This window comes from Bos indicus, chromosome X (genome assembly GCF_029378745.1).
Source record: "Bos indicus isolate NIAB-ARS_2022 breed Sahiwal x Tharparkar chromosome X, NIAB-ARS_B.indTharparkar_mat_pri_1.0, whole genome shotgun sequence".
Classification (NCBI taxonomy): Eukaryota; Metazoa; Chordata; class Mammalia; order Artiodactyla; family Bovidae; genus Bos; species Bos indicus.
In genome coordinates, this window is record NC_091789.1 from 80,161,950 (window position 1) to 80,185,506 (window position 23,557).

General features: G+C 36.4%; 1 protein-coding gene across 1 annotated transcript in view; it reads right to left on the reverse strand.

Annotated features, from left to right (window-relative positions):
- The window catches only part of ATP7A (ATPase copper transporting alpha), a 130,921-nt gene that overhangs the window by 39,799 nt on the left and 67,565 nt on the right, over positions 1–23,557 (reverse strand). Inside the window, exons 3-6 of the mRNA XM_070783433.1 lie at positions 17,190–17,679; positions 15,942–16,667; positions 10,761–10,967; positions 7,102–7,265 (exon numbers count right to left, since the gene is read on the reverse strand). Of these exons, the coding sequence (XP_070639534.1) occupies positions 7,102–7,265; positions 10,761–10,967; positions 15,942–16,667; positions 17,190–17,679 (1,587 nt within the window). The remainder of the gene's footprint in view (positions 1–7,101; positions 7,266–10,760; positions 10,968–15,941; positions 16,668–17,189; positions 17,680–23,557) is intronic.

Sequence of the window (23,557 nt, forward strand, 5' to 3'; positions counted from 1 at the left end):
TTTCACTGCATTTTGGACTCTTTTGTTGACTATGAGGGCTACTCCATTTCTTCTAAGGGATTCTTGCTCACAGTAGTAGATATAATGGCCATCTGAGTTATATTAACCAATTTCAGTCCATTTTAGCTCGCTGATTCCTAAAATGTTGATGTTCACTCTTGCCATCTCCTGTTTGACCACTTCCAATTTACCTCGATTCATGGACCTTACATTCCAGGTTCCTAGGCATTATTGTTCTTTACAGCTCAGAATTTACTTCCACCACTAGTCACAATCACAACAGGGTGTTATTTTTGCTTTGGCTCTGTCTCTTCTTTCTTTCTGGAGTTATTTCTCCACTGTTCTCCAGTAGCGTATTGGGCACCTACCAGCCTGGGAAGTTCATCTTTCTGTTTCCTATCCTTTTGCCTTTTCATACTGTTCATGGGGTTCTCAAGGCAACAATACTGAAGTGGTTTGCCATTTCCTTCTCCAGTGGACCACCCTGCTAAAGCATATGTATGTATGTAGATATGTATGTACATATATATGAATGTATGTTCATATTTATCCTTTAGTATTACTTCTGCTAAGTCGCTTCAGTCATGTCTGACTCTGTGTGACCCCATAGACAGCAGCCCACTAGGGTTACCCCCGTCCCTGGGATTCTCCAGGCAAGAACACTGGAGTGGGTTGCCATTTCCTTCTCCAATGCATGAAAGTGAAAAGTGAAAGTGAAGTCGCTCAGTTGTGTCTGACTCTTAGTGACCCCATGGACTGCAGCCTACCAGGCTCCTCCGTCCATGAGACTTTCCAGGCAACAGTACTGGAGTGGGTTGCCACTGCCTTCTCTGTTAGTATTACTTCTAGTGACAAATGTGTCATTACTTCTAATGACAAAAGTGTTCTACCTTTGTCCAAAAATGTATTTTGCCCTATGTCTTGAGTGAAGTTATACTTCATTTACACATAAATTCTACAGTGGAAGGGCGGGACTTCTGGAATGACTGTGCAAGGAGTTCAGCAAATCCTTGCCCCAAATGGCAATGATTAAACTGCAAAAGTTTAATCATTGGATAAAAGTTTCAAAAACCAACCACTGAAATATTATGAGAAGTAACCAAAAGGATTATACAACAACTTACAAAGTATTTACTCAAGAATATCTACTAAAAGAACATCATCAATAGTAGAGGAAGGATTTCTGAAAATTCTCCCCTCCCTAAAAGCAATGAGAAAATCTGCAAAAGTTGTCAGCACCAACTTTTTCAGAAAAGTTAGAAAGTTGGTGGGAATGAAAATTGCTGCAGCCACTATGGAAAACAGGATGGATCTTCCTCAAAAACTAAAAATACAACTACCATATGATCCAGCAATTTCACTTTTGGGTACAAATCTAAAGAAAGCAAAAACACTAGTTCACAAAGATATGAGTATCTCAATGTTCATAGCAGCATTATTTACAATAGCCAAGATATGGAAGCAACCTAAGTTCCATCAATAGACGAATGGATGAAGATGTTGTATGTATGTATATGTGTATATATATATATACACACACAGGGGAATACTACTCAACCACAAAAAGAATGAAAATTTGCCATTTGCAACAGCATGAATGGAGTTGGAGGATATCATGCTTAGCAAAATAAGTCAGAGAAAGATGAATACTGTATCTTATCATGTATATGTGGAATCTAAAAAATAAAACAAATGAATATAATGAACAGGAACAGACTCATAGAGAACAAATTAGTGGTTATCAATGGGGAGAAAGTAGGGAAGGGGGACAATATAGGGGTAGGGATAAAAAGGAACAAACTACTATGTACAAAATAAGCTATAAATATATATTGTACAGCACAGGATATAAAGCCAATATTTTATAATAACTTTAAACAGAATATAATCTGTAAGAATTCTGAATCACTATGCTGTATACCTGAAACTAATATAATATTGTAACTCAGCTACACCTCAATTTTAAAAAACTGATTAAAAAAGAAAATTGGAAATTAAAAGTTTACAGCAATGCAGGAAGCATTTATTCAAGACAATCAGATAAATTCCAGTAAAATAGTAAGCTATGTGGCGTTACATTTTGCTGTATTCCCATCCCCTCTCCTCCAGCTCGGTGATAGCTATGAGGACCAACAGGCCACAGTCATGGTGAAAAACAGCATCAGGGGAGCCACCAGAGAGAAAAAAAAGGATTGGCATGTCTTCAAAGTCTCATTCCCATAGAACTGTCATTATTTGACCTGTCTGATGGTTCTCTCAAATATTCCACTTGCAAAGCTGTCTGTCTGTTCCTGACGATCTCAGTGCATACAAAAAGCCTTTTCTCCAGGAGAATTTGTCAAAACAATTAGGGGAAATTATTTAACCTTATGGGTGCCTGAGCCAATGGATAACAGCTGGGGAAAACAGTAGACTAACAAAAGACCCTAAAAGGGAAAAAGCTGGGAAGGAAGATGTCCATAAGAGTTCCAGCACATTCCTAGGAATCTAGAAGACCATGCACATGCATAGGGCTATGCATATGTCCAGGGCTGTGTGTATCTTCAGAGAAGAACTGAAAGAGCCCTAAGTTCTCAACTCAGGCTGACCTTTAGGCTCTGTAGAAGCAGGAATTAAAGGTTAAGGCAAAACTGACAACTGCTTGGCTGAGTGTTCAAGGCATGCCTCAACATTTACAAAGAGCTCTTTAGCAAAGACTTGGATACTTTTTTTTTTTTTTATTTTTTAATTGAAGGTAATTGCTTTACAGAATTTTGTTGATTTCTGTCAAACCTCAACATGAATCAGCCATAGGTATACATATATACCTATATGTCTGCTCCCTCCTGAACCTCCATCCCATCTCCCTCCCCATCCCACCCCTCTAGATTGATACAGAGCCCCTGTTTGAGTCCCCTGAGACATACAGCAAATTCCCATTGGCTATCTATTTTACATACAGTAATGTAAGTTTCCATGTTACTCTCTTCATACATCTCACCCTCTCTCCTCCCCTCTCCCCATGTCCATAAGTCTGTTCTCTATGTCTGTTTCTCCATTGCTGCCCTGCAAATAAATTCTTCAGTACCATCTTTCTAGATTCCATATGTATGCATTAGTATAGCTATTTATCTTTCTGACTTATTTCACTCTGTATAATAGGCTCTTGGTTCATCTACCTCATTAGAACTGACTCAAATACATCCCTTTTTATGGCTGAATAATATTCCATTGTATGTATGTGCCATAACTTCTTTATCCATTCATCTGTTGATGGACATCTAGGTTGCTTCTATGTTCTAGTTATTGTAAACAGTGCTGCAACAAACATTGGGGTACAAGCGGTTTTTCAATTTTGGTTTCCTCAGGGTATATGCCTAGGAGTGGGATTGCTGCATCATATGGTGGTTTTATTCCTAAGGACTGGGATACTTATTGGTTCCAGATATTTAAGGAAATCACTGTGGAATTGTTAGCTGACTACTGAGCTAACCAAACAGAGACTTCAGTGGACACACAGAACAAAGAACATTGACTTTATATAATCAGCTCAGAAATCACTAAAAAAACAATAACAATGACAAATAACAACAAACAACAAGCCATAAGGCTAATAGCCAATCTTTCAACAGAAACTCTGCAGGCCAGAAAGGAGTGGCAGGATATACTTAAAGTGATGAAAGGAAAAAACCTACAATCAAGATTACTCTACCCAGCAAGAATCTCATTCAGATTTGAAGGAGAAATCAAAAGCTCTATAAGACAAGCAAAAGCTAAGAGAATTCAGCAGCACCAATCCAGCTCTTCAACAAATGCTAAAGGTCCTTCTCTAGATAGGAAACACAGAAAAGGCCTATAAAATCAAATCCAAAACAATAAAATAAATATTAACGGGATCATACTTATCAATAATCACCTTGATGTAAATGGATTAAAAGCTCCAACCAAAAGACAAAGACTGGCCAAATGTATACAAAAACAAGATCCCTATTTATACTGTCTACCAGAGACTCACCTCAAACCTAGGGACACATACAGACTGAAAGTGAGGGGCTGAAAAAAGCTGTTTCATGCAGACAGAGATCAAAAGAAAGTGGGAGTAGCAATAGTTTTATCAGATAAAATAGGCTTTAAAATAAAGACCATCTATAAGAGACAAAGAAGTGAAGTGAACAAGACAAAGTTGCTCAGTCGTGTCTGACTCTTTGCAACTCCATGGACCATACAGTTCATGGAATTCTCTAGGCCAGAATACTGGAGTGGGTAGCGTTTCCCTTCTCCAGGGGATCTTCCCAACCCAGGGATCGAACCCAGGTCTCTCGCATTGCAGGTAGATTCTTTACCAGTTGAGCCACAAGGGTAGCCCAAGAATACTGGAGTGGGTAGCCAATCCCTTCTCCAGTGGATCTTCCTGACCCAAGAATCAACCCAGGGTCTCCTGCATTGCAGGCGGATTCTTTACCAACTTAGCTATCAGAGAAGCCCTAAGGACACTACATAATGATCAAGCGATCAATTCAAGAGGACATAACAATTATTAATACATATGCACCCAACATAGGAATACCTCAACACACAAGGCAAATCCTAACTACTGTTAAAGGGGAAATTGACAGTAACACAATAATCGTGGGGGACTTTAATACCCCACTCACACCAATGGACAGGTCATCCAGATGAAAAATTAATAAGGAAACACAAGTTTTAAACGATACCTTGGACCAGTTGGACCTAATTAATATCAACAGAGCATTTCACCCCCAAACAATGGATTTCACCTTTTCTCAGGAGCACATGAAACACTCTCCAGGACAGATCACATCCTGGGCCACAAATCAAGCCTTGGTAAAGTTTTTAAAAATTGAAGTCATTTCAAGCACCTTTTCTGATCACAATGCTGTAAGATTAAAAATCAACTACAGGGAAAATCTATAAAAAACACAAACATATGGAGGCTAAACAACACGCTTCTGAACAACCAACAGATCACTGAAGAAATCAAAAAGGAAATTAAAATATACCTAGAAACAAATGACAATGAAAACATGACAACCCCAAATCTATGGGATTCAATACAAGTGGTACTAAGAGGGAAGTTCATAGCAGTACAAACCTACCTCAAGAAACAAGAGAGACATCAAATACACAACCTAACCTAACACCCAAAGCAACTAGAAAAAGATGAACAAAAACCCGCCAAAGTTAGAAGAAGGAAAGAAATCATAAAGATCAGAGCAGAAATAAATGAAAAAGAAATGAAGACTATAGCAAAGATCAATAAAATTAAAAGCTGGTTCTTTGAGAAGATAAACAAAATAGATAAACCATTAGCAAGATTGATCAAGAAAAAAAGGGAGAAGACTCAAATCAGTAAAATTAGAAATGAAAAAGGAGATGTTACAACAGACAACACAGAAATACAAAAGATCATAAGAGACTACTATGAGCAACTATATGCCAATAAAATGGACAACTTTAAAGAAATGGACAAATTCTTATAAAAGTACAACCTTCCAAAACTGAACCAGGAAGAAATAGAAAATTTGAACAGACCAATCACAAGCACAGAAATTGAAACTGTAATCAAAAATCTTCCAACAAACAAAAGCCCAGGACCAGATGGCTTCACAGGTCAACTCTACCAAAAGTTTACAGAAGAGCTAACACCTATCCTACTCAAACTCTTCCAGGAAACTGCAGAGGAAGGCAAACTCCCAAACTCATTCTATGAGGCCACCATCACCTTAATACCAAAACAAGACAAAGATGCCACAAAAAAAGAAAACTACAGGCCAATATCACTGATGAACACAGATGCAAAAATCCTCAACAAAATTCTAGCAAACAGAATCCAATAACATTAAAAAGACCATACATCATAATCAGGTGGGCTTTATTCCAGGAATGCAAGGATTATTCAATATATGAAAATCAATCAATGTGATACACCATATAAACAAATTAAAAGATAAAAACCATATGATTGTTTCAATAGATGCAGAGAAAGTCTTTGACAAAATTCAACAGACATTTATGATAAAAACTCTCCAGAAAGTAGGCACAGAAGGAACATATCTCAACATAATAAAAGCCATATACAGCAAACTCATAGCAAATATTATCCTCAGTGGTGAAAAACTGAAAGCATTTCTTCTAAAATCAGGAACAAGACAAGGGTGCCTACTCTTAACATTACTTGCCTTTTGACTTTGTTTATGGTTTTTTCTCCAAACATGAAATTTTTATGTACCTGAATTTATCAATCTTGTCTTTTATGGATTTTATATGACACTTAATAAGATTCTTCCTACTCTAATATTATTTTTTAAATGTTAAATCAGGTGTTATCATTGGGAAAAGCTAGGTAGTGGCTACAAGGAAATCCTCTGTACTATTTTTGCAACTTCTTTGTGATTTTAAAATTATTTCCACAATAGACTGATAAAACAAATAGAGTAAAACGTTAATTGTAGAATACATGCAGTGTGTTTGAGAGTGTTCAACTGCACAATTCTTTTGACTTTTCCAATGTCTGAAATTTTTATAATAAAATATTGAAAAAAAAACTCTAAATATGTCTTCTAGTAATTTCATGGTTCCATTTTTTACATTCAAATTTTTGTCTGAGCTGGAACTTCGGTACAAGGTTAAATTTTTTGTTTTAATTATTTAAGTTATACAAATTTAAAAAAACAACAAAACAAAACAAAACAAAAAAAAAACAAACAAAATATTTTCTGGGTTGGCAATAATGTCATTTTAAACCAATACCTACACCAATAACATACCTAGCTTTATGACTTTATTTATAAAATTTAAGTCTTTAATGCATCTAGAATTTATTCTTTTACATGCTACTAGGTAGGAATCATACTATATTTTTAAAGTAATTTTCATTTATTCATTCAAACCCAATTCCTGTTTATTGGTTCTTAATAGAAGTGATGATTATCTTTTACATTCTGCACTTGAAGGTCACCATTGTCAATATCTTTCCAGTTTCCTTCATTTTCATTTTATGTTTTACTTTCCCAACATTTTAATTATTTTTGGATCTCTTTTCTGAATTCTCGCCAAGTTTTTCCTGGATATTCTATTAACCACATAAACCTTCTTACTTACAACAAGTTCCAAAACACCATCTCCTTCATCAGCATTTTCTATCACAGTGGATCCAAATCCAAGCTCTCGGATTAACTCGGCTATCACTGGGGGTTGTATGAGAGCAGGGTTATACCTTACTTCTGCCTTGCCAGCCATCAGAGCCACAAGTATGGAATATATTCCTAGGAATATTGATAAGAAAAACAAGTCAGATAACATTTCTCATAAAAAGAGTAATCTTTTAAACAATATTTATTTATTTGACTGTGCCAGGTCTTATTTGCCACAGGTGGGATCTAATTCCCTCACTGGGAATTGAACCCAGGTCACCTGAATTTACAGCATTGAGTGTTAGCCACTGACCCACCAGGGAAGTTCCCAAGAATAATTTTATAATAGTTTTCTTTTCATTTAACTATGAAAGGGTTAAGTGAATCTAGAAAAATTTATTTCTTCACTTTTATACAATCTTGAACCCAAATAAAACTATGTGAAAACTTGGCCTCATTTTTAAAAACTTTTTATTATGGAAAATTTCAAATACACACACACACACACACACACTCAAGACAGAACAACATAATAAACTCAATGTACCCATCTCTCAGCTTCAATAACTGTCAATAATACTGGGCTGCTCAAGTTTCATATATATATTCCTACCCACTCATCCCTACCCTCTACCCTGATTATTCTGAAGCAAATACCAGATATCATTTAATATGTAAAATTTTAAATATGTATCTCTAAAAGATAAGACTCTTTTTCTTGGACTTCCCTGGTGGTCCAGTGGTTAAGAATCCACTTGCCAATGCAGAGGACATGGGTTCAATCCCTGATCCACGAGGATCCCATATGCTACAGGGCAACTAAGCACATGTACCACAACTACTGAGCCTGTGAGCCGCACTACTGAAGCCTGTGTGCCTAGAGCTCATGCTTCACAACAAGAGAGGCCACCACAATGAGAAGCCCTCGCACCGCAACTAGAGAGAAGCCCCGCTCACCACAACTAGAGAGAGCCCACATACAGCAAAAATTGAAAACCCAGCACAGACAAAATAAATAAATAACCTTTAAAAAAGACTCTTTTCTTTAAAGAAATAATCATAATACCATTATCAAACCTAAAATAATTCTTCAATATCATCAAACATCCAGGCAATATTCACATTTCCACAACTGTCTTAGAACTGTTTAACACTGTTTGAATTGCAATCCAAATATAAAGTATTTTTAGGAAATGAATATATTTTTAGAAACCTGTAAGATAGAGTCCTAGAGAAAAGAACTCATTTACTTAGGAAATCAATGTAATTGTAGCAAACAATCTAAGAATATACCAACATACACATTATAATATTATAAAATAACAGTCATTTCTCTCTCAAATTGTATTGCCTGACACACACTAATCTAAAATGCTCTTACTCCCCCCCCCTCCAAAAAGTGCCACACAGCTTAACAAAGCAGTTCATTTATGGCAGTCATGCTGTTCTCTGGTATCAGCATTTTGTTAACAACCAATCCACTTCTCTAGGTCAGCTATTGCTGTCATTTCCAGGAAGAAAATTAATAACATGCAGCAGAAATAGCAGTTCCTTCTGGGAATCTGTGGCACTTGGTGGCTACCTGACAGGGAATAGGAATCAACAGTCCATAGGTCAGCTCTGGGGTTTGATAAAAAGAAAAAAATATCCAAATACTAATTTAATAATAGTTTTTAATATGAAAATAAACTATCTAATATAATCTAAGCTTTCTATATGAAATTGGCTACCAAAAAAAGTACTCTTTTCTTTGGAGAAAAAGGTAGTTACACATGGGCTTTGTGAGTACCAAATAATTCAGAGGATTGGATCATAGGAGAGTATCGGTGATAAGAGAAGGGTATAGGGAAAGGAAAAATATCTTTTCACTTCTGTTGAATGTAATCTATAGTCAAAAAGAAACAGAAAATCTGTTTTTTCAAGTTTCAAAAACATTTTACACTTATATAAATTATGGGCAATTTTTAAATTTTTACTTCAAAATACAATTAGAACTTTTTTCTATTCATTTTTAAAAACATAATGCAGATGAAACTGAGGGAAGACGAGTGCCACTTAATTAAAAAAAAAGAGAAGTGAATATAGTTAGATTGTGAATGCAGTGAACGTTGAACCCAGCTAGGCCAAAGATATTTCTAACTAGGTTAAAAGGTGGTAAAGGAGCAATAGAAAGTAATTGAAACAATCAGTTTTAGGGATTAAAAAAAAATCTGTAATTGTTATCTGTAGTAGCCATTGCTTGTCTCATGAGAAAGTCTATATCTGAACTGCTCCTAAAATAGTTGGTTCTAAAGTTAAACAAGCCCCTTGGAAATTTCTTTTTGCTTTCATTTTCTTGCAACCTTCCTCCTGTTCTTCTTAATCACGCAAAGTATAATTTAGCCCAGACTGCACTCTAATTAGATATAATGCCAGATGAAATGAAGGATGTTGAAATGATAGAATGTGGACAAGGTAATATTGAACTTAAGATGGCTCTAGTATATAACAACACATTTTGTTACAATAATGTTCTAATCTTTACATATAAGTTGAGTTTACTAGCCATAGGTCTGTATTATTATTCTATATACTTGATTTCCCCAATAGTGATGATAAGCTTATATTAATCATATTTATTCAGCCCTTGTGACTATCAGTAAGATACCTGGGGCTAGGGCTACTTACCAAACCTATGACTTCAGGCTCATTAAACATAACCACCTATCTCTATGGTTAACAAATCTACTATACTATGCAATGAAGTCCATTAATGTGAGTGCAAAATTAAAAGCTAAAACATCTGAGTGTGACTAAATAAAAAAACATATTGCAGATTTTCTAAGAATTTGTAACCAAAAATGAAAACTTGTACACAATATTGAGTAACTTTTGAACACTCTTACTACAAGTAACGATCAGTAATCAAACTGCTGGAAGAGAATAATTCTAAAACTTGGCTTTGGTCCAGTGCTTGTCCTGGGTATAGTAACACTGAAAATTATGGATTCTAGCTGTTAGTTTTAAGCATAGCTTTATCAGAAAATTTATGTTTCTTAAAATCCACTGCAGCCAAGGTCCATAAAGAATAGCAATCTTATGTATTTCCTTCTGCTGCTGCTGCTGCTAAGTTGCTTCAATCGTGTCCAACTCTGTGTGACCCCATAGACGGCAGCCCACCAGGCTCCCCTGTCCCTGGGATTCTCCAGGCAAGAACACTGGAGTGGGTTGCCATTTCCTTCTCCAATGCATGAAAGTGAAAAGTGAAAGTGAAGTCGCTCAGTCGTGTCCGACTCTTAGCGACCCCATGGACTGCAGCCTACCAGGCTCCTCCATCCATGGGATTTTCTAGGCAAGAGCACTGGAGTGGGGTGCCAGTGCCTTCTCCTTTCCTTCTGCTCTTTGACTACAAATTTCACCGATATTAAAATGCAGCCATGAGATTAATGAGACAGGAACTATATCTAAGGGAACAAAAACACTAACAAAAACTGGCTATCAGCAAGTCAAGGTTGTCCTATAAATCACTGATAAGTCTTTATGAGGCCTTGGCAATAATCATAAACATGGTTACAAAACACATAAGAGGACAAAAAGGACAGAGTTCTCAAATTAGTACATAAAATAGCAAGTTTAAGAGTGTCTTACCTTCTTCTCGTCTTAAATTCCGTTCAATGTTTGCTACACAGGAAGCACAAGTCATACCAGTGACCTGTATATAACACTTGGATGAAGTCTTTGGCTCCTCCTTGTCATGAATTGGTGTCATCATTTTGGTGTGAAATTCATTAGTTGAGGTCAAAAGTGGCATTTCTGATGAGGGCTGAGCTATTACTACCAATGGCTCATTTGTATCTGGTGGACAGGGAAAGATTCTTTTCATTTGAAGTATTCTCCAGCTGCACCCTTGTCATTTATCACGATCCACACACACCTCCCGGCACTGTCAACGCTGCTGCAGCTGCTGCTGCTAAGTCGTTTCAGTCGTGTCCGACACTGTGTGATCCCACAGACAGCAGCCCACCAGGCTCCTCTGTCCCTGGGATTCTCCAGGCAAGAATACTGGAGTGGGTAGCCATTTCCTTCTCCAATGCATGCATGCATACTAAGTCACTTCAGTCGTGTCCAACTCTGTGCGACTCCATGGACAGCAGCCCACCAGGCTCCTCTGTCCACAGGATTCTCCAGGCAAGAATACTGGAGTGGCTTGCCATTTCCTTCTCCAGGCACTGTCAATCCATTCCTTTAAAACTGTCATGGACCTAGAGCCCTGTGCAATGCTATCTTTACACTTTCCAGGATGTGACTTCCAAGTTCAACACTGCCCATCCCAATTCTTGGGAAAATCGGAACCAGCTGAATAAACAGAACTTTATATCAAGATCTTCAAGCCCATTATCTCTACCTCAAACTCCAGTAGACAGTGGTTTATTAATAGAAAGCTCTTTGTTTTATAATGAATTTCTATCATTATGTTAATGATTTAAATACTGGCAGTAAAGCAATTCGTGTAAGTGGGACAAAAAGCAATCTGCAAAACAGCAATGCAGTACAATGTCATTTAAAAATTGTTAGAGTGCATACACGAAAACATGCATAAGGAAGCCTAGGAAGGTACATAGCAAACTACTAGTAGAGGCTATTTCTGGGGAATGAGGTTATAGCAGGAATAGAATAACAGAAAGATGAACAAATTTCCTCTATAGACACTGCTGTATGCTTGAATTTTAACAATAATACATAGTGTTTTTTAAATTAAAATGTCTTTGGTGGACAATGGAAGAAGAGGCAAGGAGTAAGTCAGCAATAATCTTAATTTTTCACAAAGTAATCAGAGAATTTTTCTGTAGAATGTTTATGGACTGTGAAACAGTGGAAAGCATCTGTCATCCCAGAAGCTCCCCTGCAGTCTTAGCGGAGACTTAGTTTATCCATTTCAGTATTAATCATCTCCCAAGAAGGGAGAAAGTATTCTTTTTAGCACATCCATGTACCTGCAAAAAAGCTAAAGATTTTCATTTCTACTGCAGAGATAAGGAGGAAAAGAAGTGATGTGGAAATTTCCACCTACGTGTTACTTCTTTCCCTTTGGCAAAAAACTGATTCAAGTCTATTTGGCTAGTCCATAGAGGAAACCCTTCATAGCAGAGCTGGTTTTTAGGATACGGAAAAAAGGCATCTTTTGAAGAAACTTTAACAAAAGCCTGACCACTTTCATAACAAAAGCCTGACTTCTCAAATCAGTTATAACAAAGGCTCTTAAATTTTGACATACAATCACCTGGGGGATCTTGTTAAAATGCAGATTCTGATTCAGTACATTGAGGGTGAGGCCTGAAATTCTGTTCCAATAAGCTTCCAAGTGATGGCAGTACTGCCAGTCTGGGTATAGCAAAGGACACTTTAATAGCAAAGGATGAGATTCTCCTAATTCCAAAATTAGACAGTCTCTGATCTTATATGTGAATCAATTCAGAAAATGATATTCATTCAGATTACAAGAGTATTATTTAGAACAAAGAGGATAAAATTTACCAAATAGTACCAAAAATTCAAAAAGGAGGCTCATTTGTCCCAAGGAAATAGCTTTGGCGTGGGGGAAGAAACATTATTTTAGTCTAGCCAGGAGCTTATTCATTCTATCATAATTATAATGAAGATTTAAAATTTTGAACTTGGACAATGAAAAGAAAGTTTATATTACTAATTACTTTAAGTCTTATTCCAGAGTAATTTAGTTATTTCAGGTACCTGCTGCTGCTGCTGCTGCTAAGTCGCTTCAGTCGTGTCCGACTCTGTGCAACCCCATAGACGGCAGCCCACCAGGCTCCCCCATCCCTGGGATTCTCCAGGCAAGAACACTGGAGTGGGTTGCCATTTCCTTCTCCAATGCATGAAAGTGAAAAGTGAAAATGAAGTTGCTCAGTCGTGTCCGACCCTCAGCGACCCCACGGACTGCAGCCTAGCAGGCTCCTCCATCCATGGGATTTTCTAGGCAAGAGTACTGGAGTGGGGTGCCATTACCTTCTCCATTTCAGGTACCAGAAGTAACTAAAACACCATCTGCAATTTCACACTCTAGAAGTACAGTATTGAATTAAAATAAGTCATAGAGGTAACCCCTTTTAGTTACAATGGCATGATTTCTCAACAAAGATTCAAAAAATTTTGACCTTTACCCCAGTGAATGTGGCAAGAAGAGCAAATGCTTCCATCTTTCACAGAGGCAGTACAGGTGTTAAAAAGCCACAGTGAATTAAATGGCTAGTTTCTTTAAACTGGCTTTTCTATAAACTGTAGCAACACTGCTGCTGCTGCTGCTGCTAAGTTGCTTCAGTCGTGTCCGACTCTGTGCAACCCCATAGACGGCAGCCCACCAGGCTCCCCCATCCCTGGGATTCTCCAGGCAAGAACACTGGAGTGGGTTGCCATTTCCTTCTCCAATGCAGGAAAATGAAAAGTGAAAGCGAAGGCGCTTAGTTGTGTCCGACTCTTAGCGACCCCATGGACTGCAGCCTACCAGGCTCCTCCGTCCATGGGATTTTCCAGGCAAGAATACTGCAACACTACTTATCCATAAATGAATTCAAAAGAAGACTGACTCTCCTGCATGTGAGGCAACAATCAGAAAAGAATCCAAAAATTTCAAGAAAGGGTTTCAAGTCTGATCCTCAAAACTGGCAGGTTTAGTCTAAAGTAATATGAATAAATATATAATCAGAAAATGGCTTAAAAACAACTATGTTTATGTTTAACTATAAACATCATGTCTGCAACTTACTCTCAAATGATTCAGAAAAAGATAGCTACACGTGTGTGTGTATTGTGTTTGAAAATATGTCTATCTGTCGATAGAGAAAAAGAATGATAAAACAAATGCGGCAACAGTGTTAACAATGGAATCCAAGTAAAACTGGTAAACAGGAATTCTTTGTACTATTCTTGCAGTTTTTCTGTGAGTTTGAAATTAAAGATTAAAAAGTTACAAAAAAGGAAAAGGAATTTAATTGAGTATTTTGTTTACTTTAATTGGTTAGTGAAGACAACTTCATATATATCTTTTCACGATAACGACGATATTGATGGTCATGATAAAAAGCACCTCCTATATTTCTATTTCCTTTATTAACATTTATGGTCCACCCAGGACTGGTATGACATGAAGGCGAAATGCAATGATCCCTCTAAGTCTATAGGAACAGGTTTCAGAGTGGTAGACTATGAAGCCTGGACCAGCGTTGACACTAGCATTCAGAAAATGGGCAGCCACAATTCTGGTGGCATCTTAAACTCTGATTGATCTATAGCAGAAACACACAATGCAGTCAATTGATATTAACTTTTTATCCCAATAATATGGGTTACTGTAGTCACAATTCATAAGTTATTTTACGGTCACAATCACTTTGCCAAGGTTTTCTACCTATTCATCATGGCTTTTAACATGTTTGTTATTGTTGCTGCTTAGTCTCTAAGTCATGTCTGACTCTTTTGCAACCCCACGAACTGTAACCTACCATGCTCTTCTGTCCATGGGATTTCCCAGGCAAGAATACTGGAGTGGGTTGCCATGCCCTCATCCAAAGGATCTGCCTGACACTGCAACTGAACCCATGTCTCTTGCACTGCAAGTGGATTCTTTACCGCTGAGACACCGGGGAAGTCCAATGACACTGTCTAGAAATTAGTTATTCAACTTTTCTATTAATATTCAGAGCAAGAAATTTCATTTAGGGAATTTCCAGTTTAATTAGGGGCTAGGTTCAATTCTAGTTCAAAACAAGTTCACATGGGCAAATTCCATTGGATATACATCTCTGGTTTCAGTTCAAGGTAAGAGCTGCCAGAAAACAGGAAGACTTTGGGCCAGTTCTAGAGTCAGGTTAATTAGAATGCCTAAATTTGAAACCACAGCTTAAATTCTACTATTTATCTCTACTATTTTCATTTTCTTTTTAAAATTTTTGTTTGCAATATAGTTGATTTACAATGTTAGTTTCAAGTGTACAGCATAGTGAATCAGCTATACATATACATATATCCACTCTTTTTTTTTTTAAGATTCTTTTCCCATATAGGCCATTACGGAGCATTGAGTAGAGTTCCCTGGGCTACACAGCAGGTTCTTATTAGTTATCTGTTTTATATATAATAGTGTGTATATGTCAACCGAATCTCCCAATTTATCCCTCCTCCCCTTATCCCCTGGTAACCGTAAGTTTGTTTTCTACATTTGAAGCTCTATTTTTTCTTTTAAAATAACATTTGCTTCTCCCATTTTATATATACATAAATACATACAAATATACATATAACCCTGTCACAAAACACTTAAAATACATAGGAAAGCACAATGAAAACAAATTATCACCTTTATCCTACCACTCAAAAATAACTACGATTAAAATTTTGTTCATATTCTACCAGGAATTTTAGTCATATACATAAATAACATATACATAGCATAAATCCTTATACATGTGTTTATAAAATTTTGACCATGACTTTTTCACTTGCTTTTTCATTTAACAAAATATCTCACTTTCCCGTGGCATTAAGTATCTTCAACACCATAATTTTTATGGCTTCAGAGCATTTCCTCATATGGAGGTATCATGCTTTATTTAATGTTTCTAGTTTCTATATAATTATGCAAACATCATTATGCATCTTTATATATGCTTCATATATGCTGCTGACATATGTCATATTTTCAAAAAGTAGAACTGCAGTGCCTAGTACTTATTTTTCACTGATAAAAGCCAAAAGAATTAGCAAAGTATAAATAAAAGAACATTAGAGGAATCAAAGAAAAAAAATGATAATTACCTGACAAGGAAGCATCAAATCCCATGTTTTCTATTGCTTCTCTCAAGGTTTCTGGAGAGGTTAGTAAAGGATCATACTCAACAGTCCCTTTGCCATTTGCAAGTGATACTTGTATGGATTTTACACCTGCCTTTTTTGATATGACACCTTCAATAGACTGCACACACGAATTACAAGTCATGCCATCAATGTTTATCACAGTTTCTTGAGTTAGAGGCTGGCTAACTATGTTCAAAGGACTCTTTTGAAGAGATGAGCTGGAGGGAGAGTTTGAGGTACTCTCAATTTCACTTGCACTACTAACTCTATATTGCCCTTGTGATATGGCCTCTATTGCTTTTCTCAGTGTTTCTGGAGTGACTAAACTTGCATTGTACTTTACTATGGCAGATTTATTCTCTAAAGAAACTACTACACTGCTTATATGTTGGAGTGTAGATAAAGCACTTTCAATATTTGACACACATGATTTACAATGCATGCCATCTATGGTGAAAATGACTGTTGAATTACTGGTGTATGATGGACTCTTTTGCTGTGATCCTTCTGAGGATTTGACTGGTGTGTTCTTTAGACGTTCTATGTCAATAGCTCCCAATTTGAGGTACTTGGGCTGTTTTTTGATGAATGCTGTAAAGCCCACAACTTCAATCTGCTTTTTTATTTCCTCTGCTGTGATAAGATGGGGTTGATAAACAACAGTAGCTTCTTGATTGTCCAAGGAAACTAGTTAATAAAAAGAAAAACATTTAATTCAGTTATTCCTGGGCCACTTCAGAAAACATTCTGTAGACCAAATTAATACCACACATAATTGTTTCTCTCTCATTGTTGTCATTATCCTTTCTTAAAATAATTCTGTTCTTTTCAGAAAATTTTACTGATGTGGACTAGAAAAAAGCAAAAGATGTGACCACTGTATCTGCGGTCTCCAAGTTTCTGCATGCCTGAATAGAAACAGAGGTCAAGAGGATCCTAGGTATGTTGCATTAAGAACCCTGAACTCCATGAATGCCACCTTGGCTGCCATTTATGCTAGTTCAAGATTCATGTAACTTTTAATTATAATCATTAACTTTACTTGACACTAATTCTGGGAATACACTGTTTCTCAGACTTCAGTGAAGCAGCAACATTCTAGTCCCAGAGATTCAAAACCCATGCTTAAGGAAAATGCTAAAGTTCAAAGACCAAAACAGCAAACCAAGCCATACAAAGCAATCAAATAAACAATATCAGTCATATTACCTTTAATTCGCTGAACACCTTGCAGTTTCCCAATTTTTCCTTCAATGGTGCTAGTACATGAATGGCAGGTCATCCCTTCCACCTTCATCTTCAGCATGACTTCACCTGGTTGAGCCATACTATAATCTTCGCAAGTTCCTGACTTTTTTTCCAGAGTTCCAGTATCTAAACTGAGATCAGGAACCAGCTCTACTATCTGATTGGCATTCACTATAGAAGGGATTATTGTCACCACTGCAGTTCTCTGCTGAGGGGAAATTTTAATATCTGTCACACCCTTGGTCTTGAGCAATGTGCTTTGGATATGGTCCCATGGCGGAACCAGTGAAGCAGTAACAGTCAGAAACACAGTTTCAGTTAAAACAGGGAGAGGCTTAGGATTGTGGAGAATAGCATCAAAGCCCATGTCATCAATAGCTTCCTGCAGGGTCTTTGGAGTTTGTAGTTTTGGGTCATAAATAACAGTTGCATTTTTTTCTTCCAGTGAAACCTTTTGGAAGGAAATTGCAGAAGTCATTTTAATTAAATTTTATGATATGGAACTTAAAATTATCAATCATTACACCACCGTAAAGAATGAAACAAATAATTAAATCAAATAGAGTTTCTTTATTAGTTCTCATCTTTCCTAGTCACTTTAGAAAGCAGCACAAAATGTCTTATGTACCTACAGGAATGGTAAAGCTCTATGTAGGTGTACTTGACTCAGGTAATGATCAGGCATTTGAAACGTGCACAGACAAACACACCCTAGAATTTCATAACAGAGAACAAACTACTCTTCATCTCCTTTCACAAAGTATTCCAACACTTAGCATTCTACCAATTCAAAAGATAATTTCAGGAAAGAGGATCAGCTACATAAAACAAATTGGAAATCAAGTTTAAAGTTTTAAAATGTTCAATTAAGATAAACTTGTTGCAAGAAAAGGTATAAACATGCTGGTTTATGAAGGCAATATTCATAGGGTTTTGTAGCAAGTATTTCTATAACCTTCTAAGTCACTATAGTCCAGTATTACTTTTGTGCAAAATAAGAATATATAATTTTTCCTGATTTGATTATTAAAATAATGATTGTATTCTTAAAGCTCAGCAACTGAATATAATTTAACTACTACCTGGACATCTTACCCTGCATCTCTTTGGGTAACATGTGGGTTATAAAGATTTATGAAGTAGTCATACATACATACACACACACACACACACACACAAAACTGGGTTGAGAGTCAGAAGATTTGAGCTCCAGTGTCAATTCTCCACTTATTAGTTAACCACACTCACTAGCCCTACCATCATAAAAATGAAGAAATGTGCTCTACTATCTTCCAGGGTTATTATAAGGATCATATGAGTAAACAGGAAAGTAGTTCTTTGAAGCAGTAAGTCATATAAAAGTAAACACTGAAAAACCAATATTTATCAAACACTTATTATATGTGCCAGGAACTAAGATTCTCATGATACAAAGCTGATCATGACATAGTCACAGGGAGCAATGCTAGAACAGAGGACAGAGAAAATGAACACCCATTCATCCCTGGGAATGTGTGTCAAAAAAGCTTCTTAGGGGAGATAATACCTGAATGTTAAAGGAATAACAGAAATTAGCAAGGACATTTGAAGCAGGGAACTCATGACAAATGTAAACACAAAATTAGAGAAAAATGAAAGGCTGCATAATTAGGTAACTGCTTTATCATGGGGGCTCTTGTACGCCAATAATCATCTGTACTTTATTCTATAGGTAATAGAGAGTCATGGAAAAGTTAAGCAGGGGAATGACATAGTTATATTTGCATTTAGAGAAGAATCATTTTGGAGTGACGTGGGTGATAGAACTGTGCTGTCCTGGCTTGGGGTAGTTAAATTAATCTATGTGTGTTAGTCGCTCAGTCGTGTCCGACTCTTTGTGACCCCATGGATTGTAGCCCGCCAGGCTCCTCTGTCCATGGGATTCTCCAGGCAAGAGTACTGGAGTGGGTTGCCATTTACTTCTCCAAATTAATCTATACATGTGTTAAAATTAACCAAACCTTAAAAAAGCAAGCAAGCAAACAAACAAAAAATTCACAGAACTGTATGCCAAAAAGAAGTCAATATGGGGGTATAATTTTAAAAACAAAAATGAAAAGATTAAAAAATTCAGTTCCTCAATTGCATTAGCCACATTTCTAGTGTTCAATGGCCAATGTTGCTGCCACAAGGGACAGAGTAAATACAGAACATTTTCATCATTACAGAATGTTCCATTGGACAGTACTGCTCTATGTACTACTCTACTTCTGATCAAGTGCCAAACTTTTAAAAAAGGGAAGGGGAATTTTCCCCCCTCTAGGCTTAAATATATCTGGTATCTCATAAACAAGTCCTGATTTTGAGCTAATCCCCCACTCCCCCTGCCAAATTTCAATTTACCAACATACCCAATGAGGAAGTGTTGTGAAAATTGATTTTTAAAAGCAAAAATCACTTTATCACCCGATGATTTGCTATACTTTTTATTGCCATAGCCTGTCTTCTAGATATAAAAGACATAAAAAAAACCAATGAAACTATGTATATAAAATACTATACAAAAAAGTTGTATTATCCTATGTTGTTTTCATGCTGCAAACCAGAAAACACTTCCTTATTTAGTAACTTCTATTTGTGTGTTTTAAGGCCAGGTCAACCATACCTAGCACAAAAAAATGTTCCCCTTTGGGATAACAGCACTTGACTTTTCCTCTGAATGTTAGATATCAAAGAGATTTTTCAAGCCCAAAGTCTCAAAGGAAACAAAAACAGGCAGCACCTTTGTGTAAGAGGAAATTCACAAAGTGTTTATCACAATACTATTCTGGATGCCAAATCCTTGAGCAGGAAGCTAAAATAGCACTGATTTACTTAACAAACATTTACTGAATACCTATTACGTGCTAGCTGCTAGGGATCCAATGGTGAGTAAAAGCAAGCACAGACTCCAAAGAACTGGAAATTGCTGGGAGCAATCTGTCTGATTCTGGGTCTGTGCCACTCTCCTTGATCACCACCAACGCAAACCACCTTCGCCTATTCCCCACAGTGCTCTGAAGTTTCAACTGCTTGTTTTTCTTCTCAGAATCTTTCACTAGGAATCAATGTTGTTTTGCTTTTTCCCAGAGGAACTATGTTTCTATTTTATCAATAGTTCCCCTGAAAATAAACATCCAAGTCTAAAATCTATAATCTATAAATGTGGCTCTTATGAAGGACTCAAGATGGTGCACTGTTCGCTATATTTAGATGAAGGTAGAAGTGAAAGACGGAGAAGGCGATGGCACCCCACTCCAGTACTCTTGCCTGGAAAATCCCATGGACGGAGGAGCCTGGTAGGCTGCAGTCCATGGGGTTGCTAGGAGTCGGACACGACTGAGCGACTTCACTTGCACTTTTCACTTTCCTGCATTGGAGAAGGAAATGGCAACCCACTCCAGTGTTCTTGCCTGGAGAATCCCAGGGACGGGGGACCCTGGTGGGCTGCCGTCTCTGGGGTCGCACAGAGTCGGACTCGACTGGAGCAACTTAGCAGCAGCAACAGGAGTGAAAGAAGAAAAGAAACCAAACACGCTCTGTGTCCTCAACAGTATTTACAGAGGTGTAGAGGGTGCTGTCCATAGATATTGTGAAGATCCATTATTTTAATGCATAAGGAGTTATTTGTCTACTGAAATGTCTAAAACATGAAATTCAAGCATCGTATACTTTATCTGTATGTAATTTCTGTATAATTTGCATAAATATAAAAAGGCTGCATCATCTATTCTCAAGTAAGAAACTTAAGACAAATCTAAGGGCTTAAGTTTCTTGAAAGACAGTTCTTTTGAGTTCTAATTTTCTACAAAAGCTAAAAACTGTGTTATTACCACTTCTTGGGTTGTCATTAGTATATTTTCTTTTGTGTATTCCTTCTCATCTGATAATAAAAGGTGATCCAATTTCCTATCTGAAGGCTAGGACACTGAATAAATTGCCCAAGAAACTCAGCAAGAAAATTAAAGAGCTAGAATTCAAATGTATGTCTCTGTAACTCCAAAGTCCATACTCTTTCCATTTATAAATGATGAGGCTAGATGATCTTTGATCTCCTTAAAAAACCAAAATTCTATGTGTGTGATTTGAGCAATTTGTGACTTATAAATAAAAATACCTGATAAGTATGAAATATTTCTAGTGTGTGAACTAAATTTTAGTTCTATGTTTACTTTTCCCCTCTACATTTCATATCTTCTCCCATACCAGTTTAAATAAAAAAATGACTAAGAGAATGTATTTCTTTAGGTTTTTACCAAGATTTGACAATTAGTATATTCTAACATTTCCCCATTTTTAAAAGTCACTTTGGGAAAGGTACTTTGCTTTAGCACACTGAAATTCCTTTTTATCCCCCCAGGAGTTAATTGATACGTCAACATAATAAATTCAGATTAGCATGCTTCTAAGCCGGTGGGGAAATCCTCAAATGGTTTAAAGCCTATTTGCTAACATTTTCATAACAATTCAATATAGAGGGATTCAGAGGTTTTGCGGGAGCTTGAAAGGATCCTGTCCTTCTACAGAGACTAAACTCAGAAAAGTACAATGATTTATCAATAATCTTGAATTTCTAATATGTCTGATTCTTCTTGCACAATATATTTGGCCAACTAAATACTATATAAAATACATAATAGGAATCCCATTTATATTACATATGTCACAATACAAATTTTATTACTGTTTGCTGAAAGAATAATATATATATTTTAACTGAGTAACACTCTGATGTTTCAATAAAGGATACTGAAAATTAAAGTATAAGAGGAAGACATCGAGTTCTATTGATTTTATCCAATTTGACCAACCTAAATAAAAGTTACAACTTAAAAATTTTAAATCAATGTATGAACTAGCAAAAGACAATTCTTAGAGACTAAGACAACAGCCCAAAACCACTCTAAAAATTCAAAGGTCAAATGTTTTAAAATGAAAAAGATGTGGAGATTTTGTTAGTTTAAGTTGTAGTATTGTTTTTCTGTAAATTGAGTGTTTTGTCTGAATTTTCATTACTAATATAATTTCATTTTCTTCAAAAATTATGTAACTAATGAATGATTATTCATTATAAAAATGTATATACAAAGAAAGGAAATAGTAAAAGTCCTTCTTTACATGATTCCTTTACTGCTAGTTTTTAACCTTGGATTTGATATTTCTTTGATCCTTGGTTGAACTAAATCAGAAACCTAAGCCTGTTTGAATAACTGATTCTACATCTTCATGGATGGCCATTTATTACCTAAGAATTTATACAAGGCAAAATGCCTATATTACTGTAATACAGCATTTGAAAAAAAGAAATGTTCAATGGACTATCATCATTTGCCATACCAAATGTTAGAGGGAAAAAGTTCCAAATAGAAATAAAGACGGATTTCTGTATGCTGACAGGAAACAATAAGATGTATTTGCTAGGTGAAAAAAAGCAAGGTTAGAACAGTATGTATACAGTATGCTTCCATTTATATAAAAAGGAGATATACACACACATATATACACAGTTAACCCTTAAAAAACAAGGAGATGGGGATGTGGGCACCCACCTCATGTATAACTTTACATTTGGCCCTCCATATCCTCAGTTTCACACTCTCGGATTCAACCAACCACAGATCGTGTAGTACTATAACACATATTTATTGAAAAAATGTGTATAAGTGGACCCGTGCAGTTCAAACCTAGGTTGTTCAAGTCAGCATATAGATCTACAAATGTTATTCATCTTATATTCAGTCTATTTCTAGGAGAATTCATACATAGGAAATTGATAACTGGTTTCTTTTGGGAAGGGGATTTTACTCTGGACATATGTTACTTATCCAATAATTTAAAAAAATAGTTAATATTAAGGGGAGCAAGGAATGTATTGATCCACAGGATGAACTTGGTAACAGCTAGCATCTAGATTGGTTTTTTTTGGCCACACTGTGCAGCTTGTGGGATCTTAGTTCCCTGGCCAGGGATTAAACCCAGGCCCTCAGCAGTGAGTCCTAACCACTGAATTGCCAGGGAATTACCTAAGTGGTCATTTTTTTAAAGGATAGTCTGTTTTAGGAAAATGGACTGCAGCCTTTATCTGAGTAAAGGAAAAAGCACACAAAATGCAGTTAAGTTTCAAGGACAAAGTAATCTGTTAATAAGGAATTAACCTTTAGAGTCATTTGGTGCTTATATCTAACTAAATTTAATGTTACATTACCACTTTCAAAAAGGCCAATCTCAGAGAAAGACCTTCACATTATCTACCCATTTTATTTTCCCCCTGAACAGACCACTGGGGTGATTAAATAAAGCTTCAAGTTAAT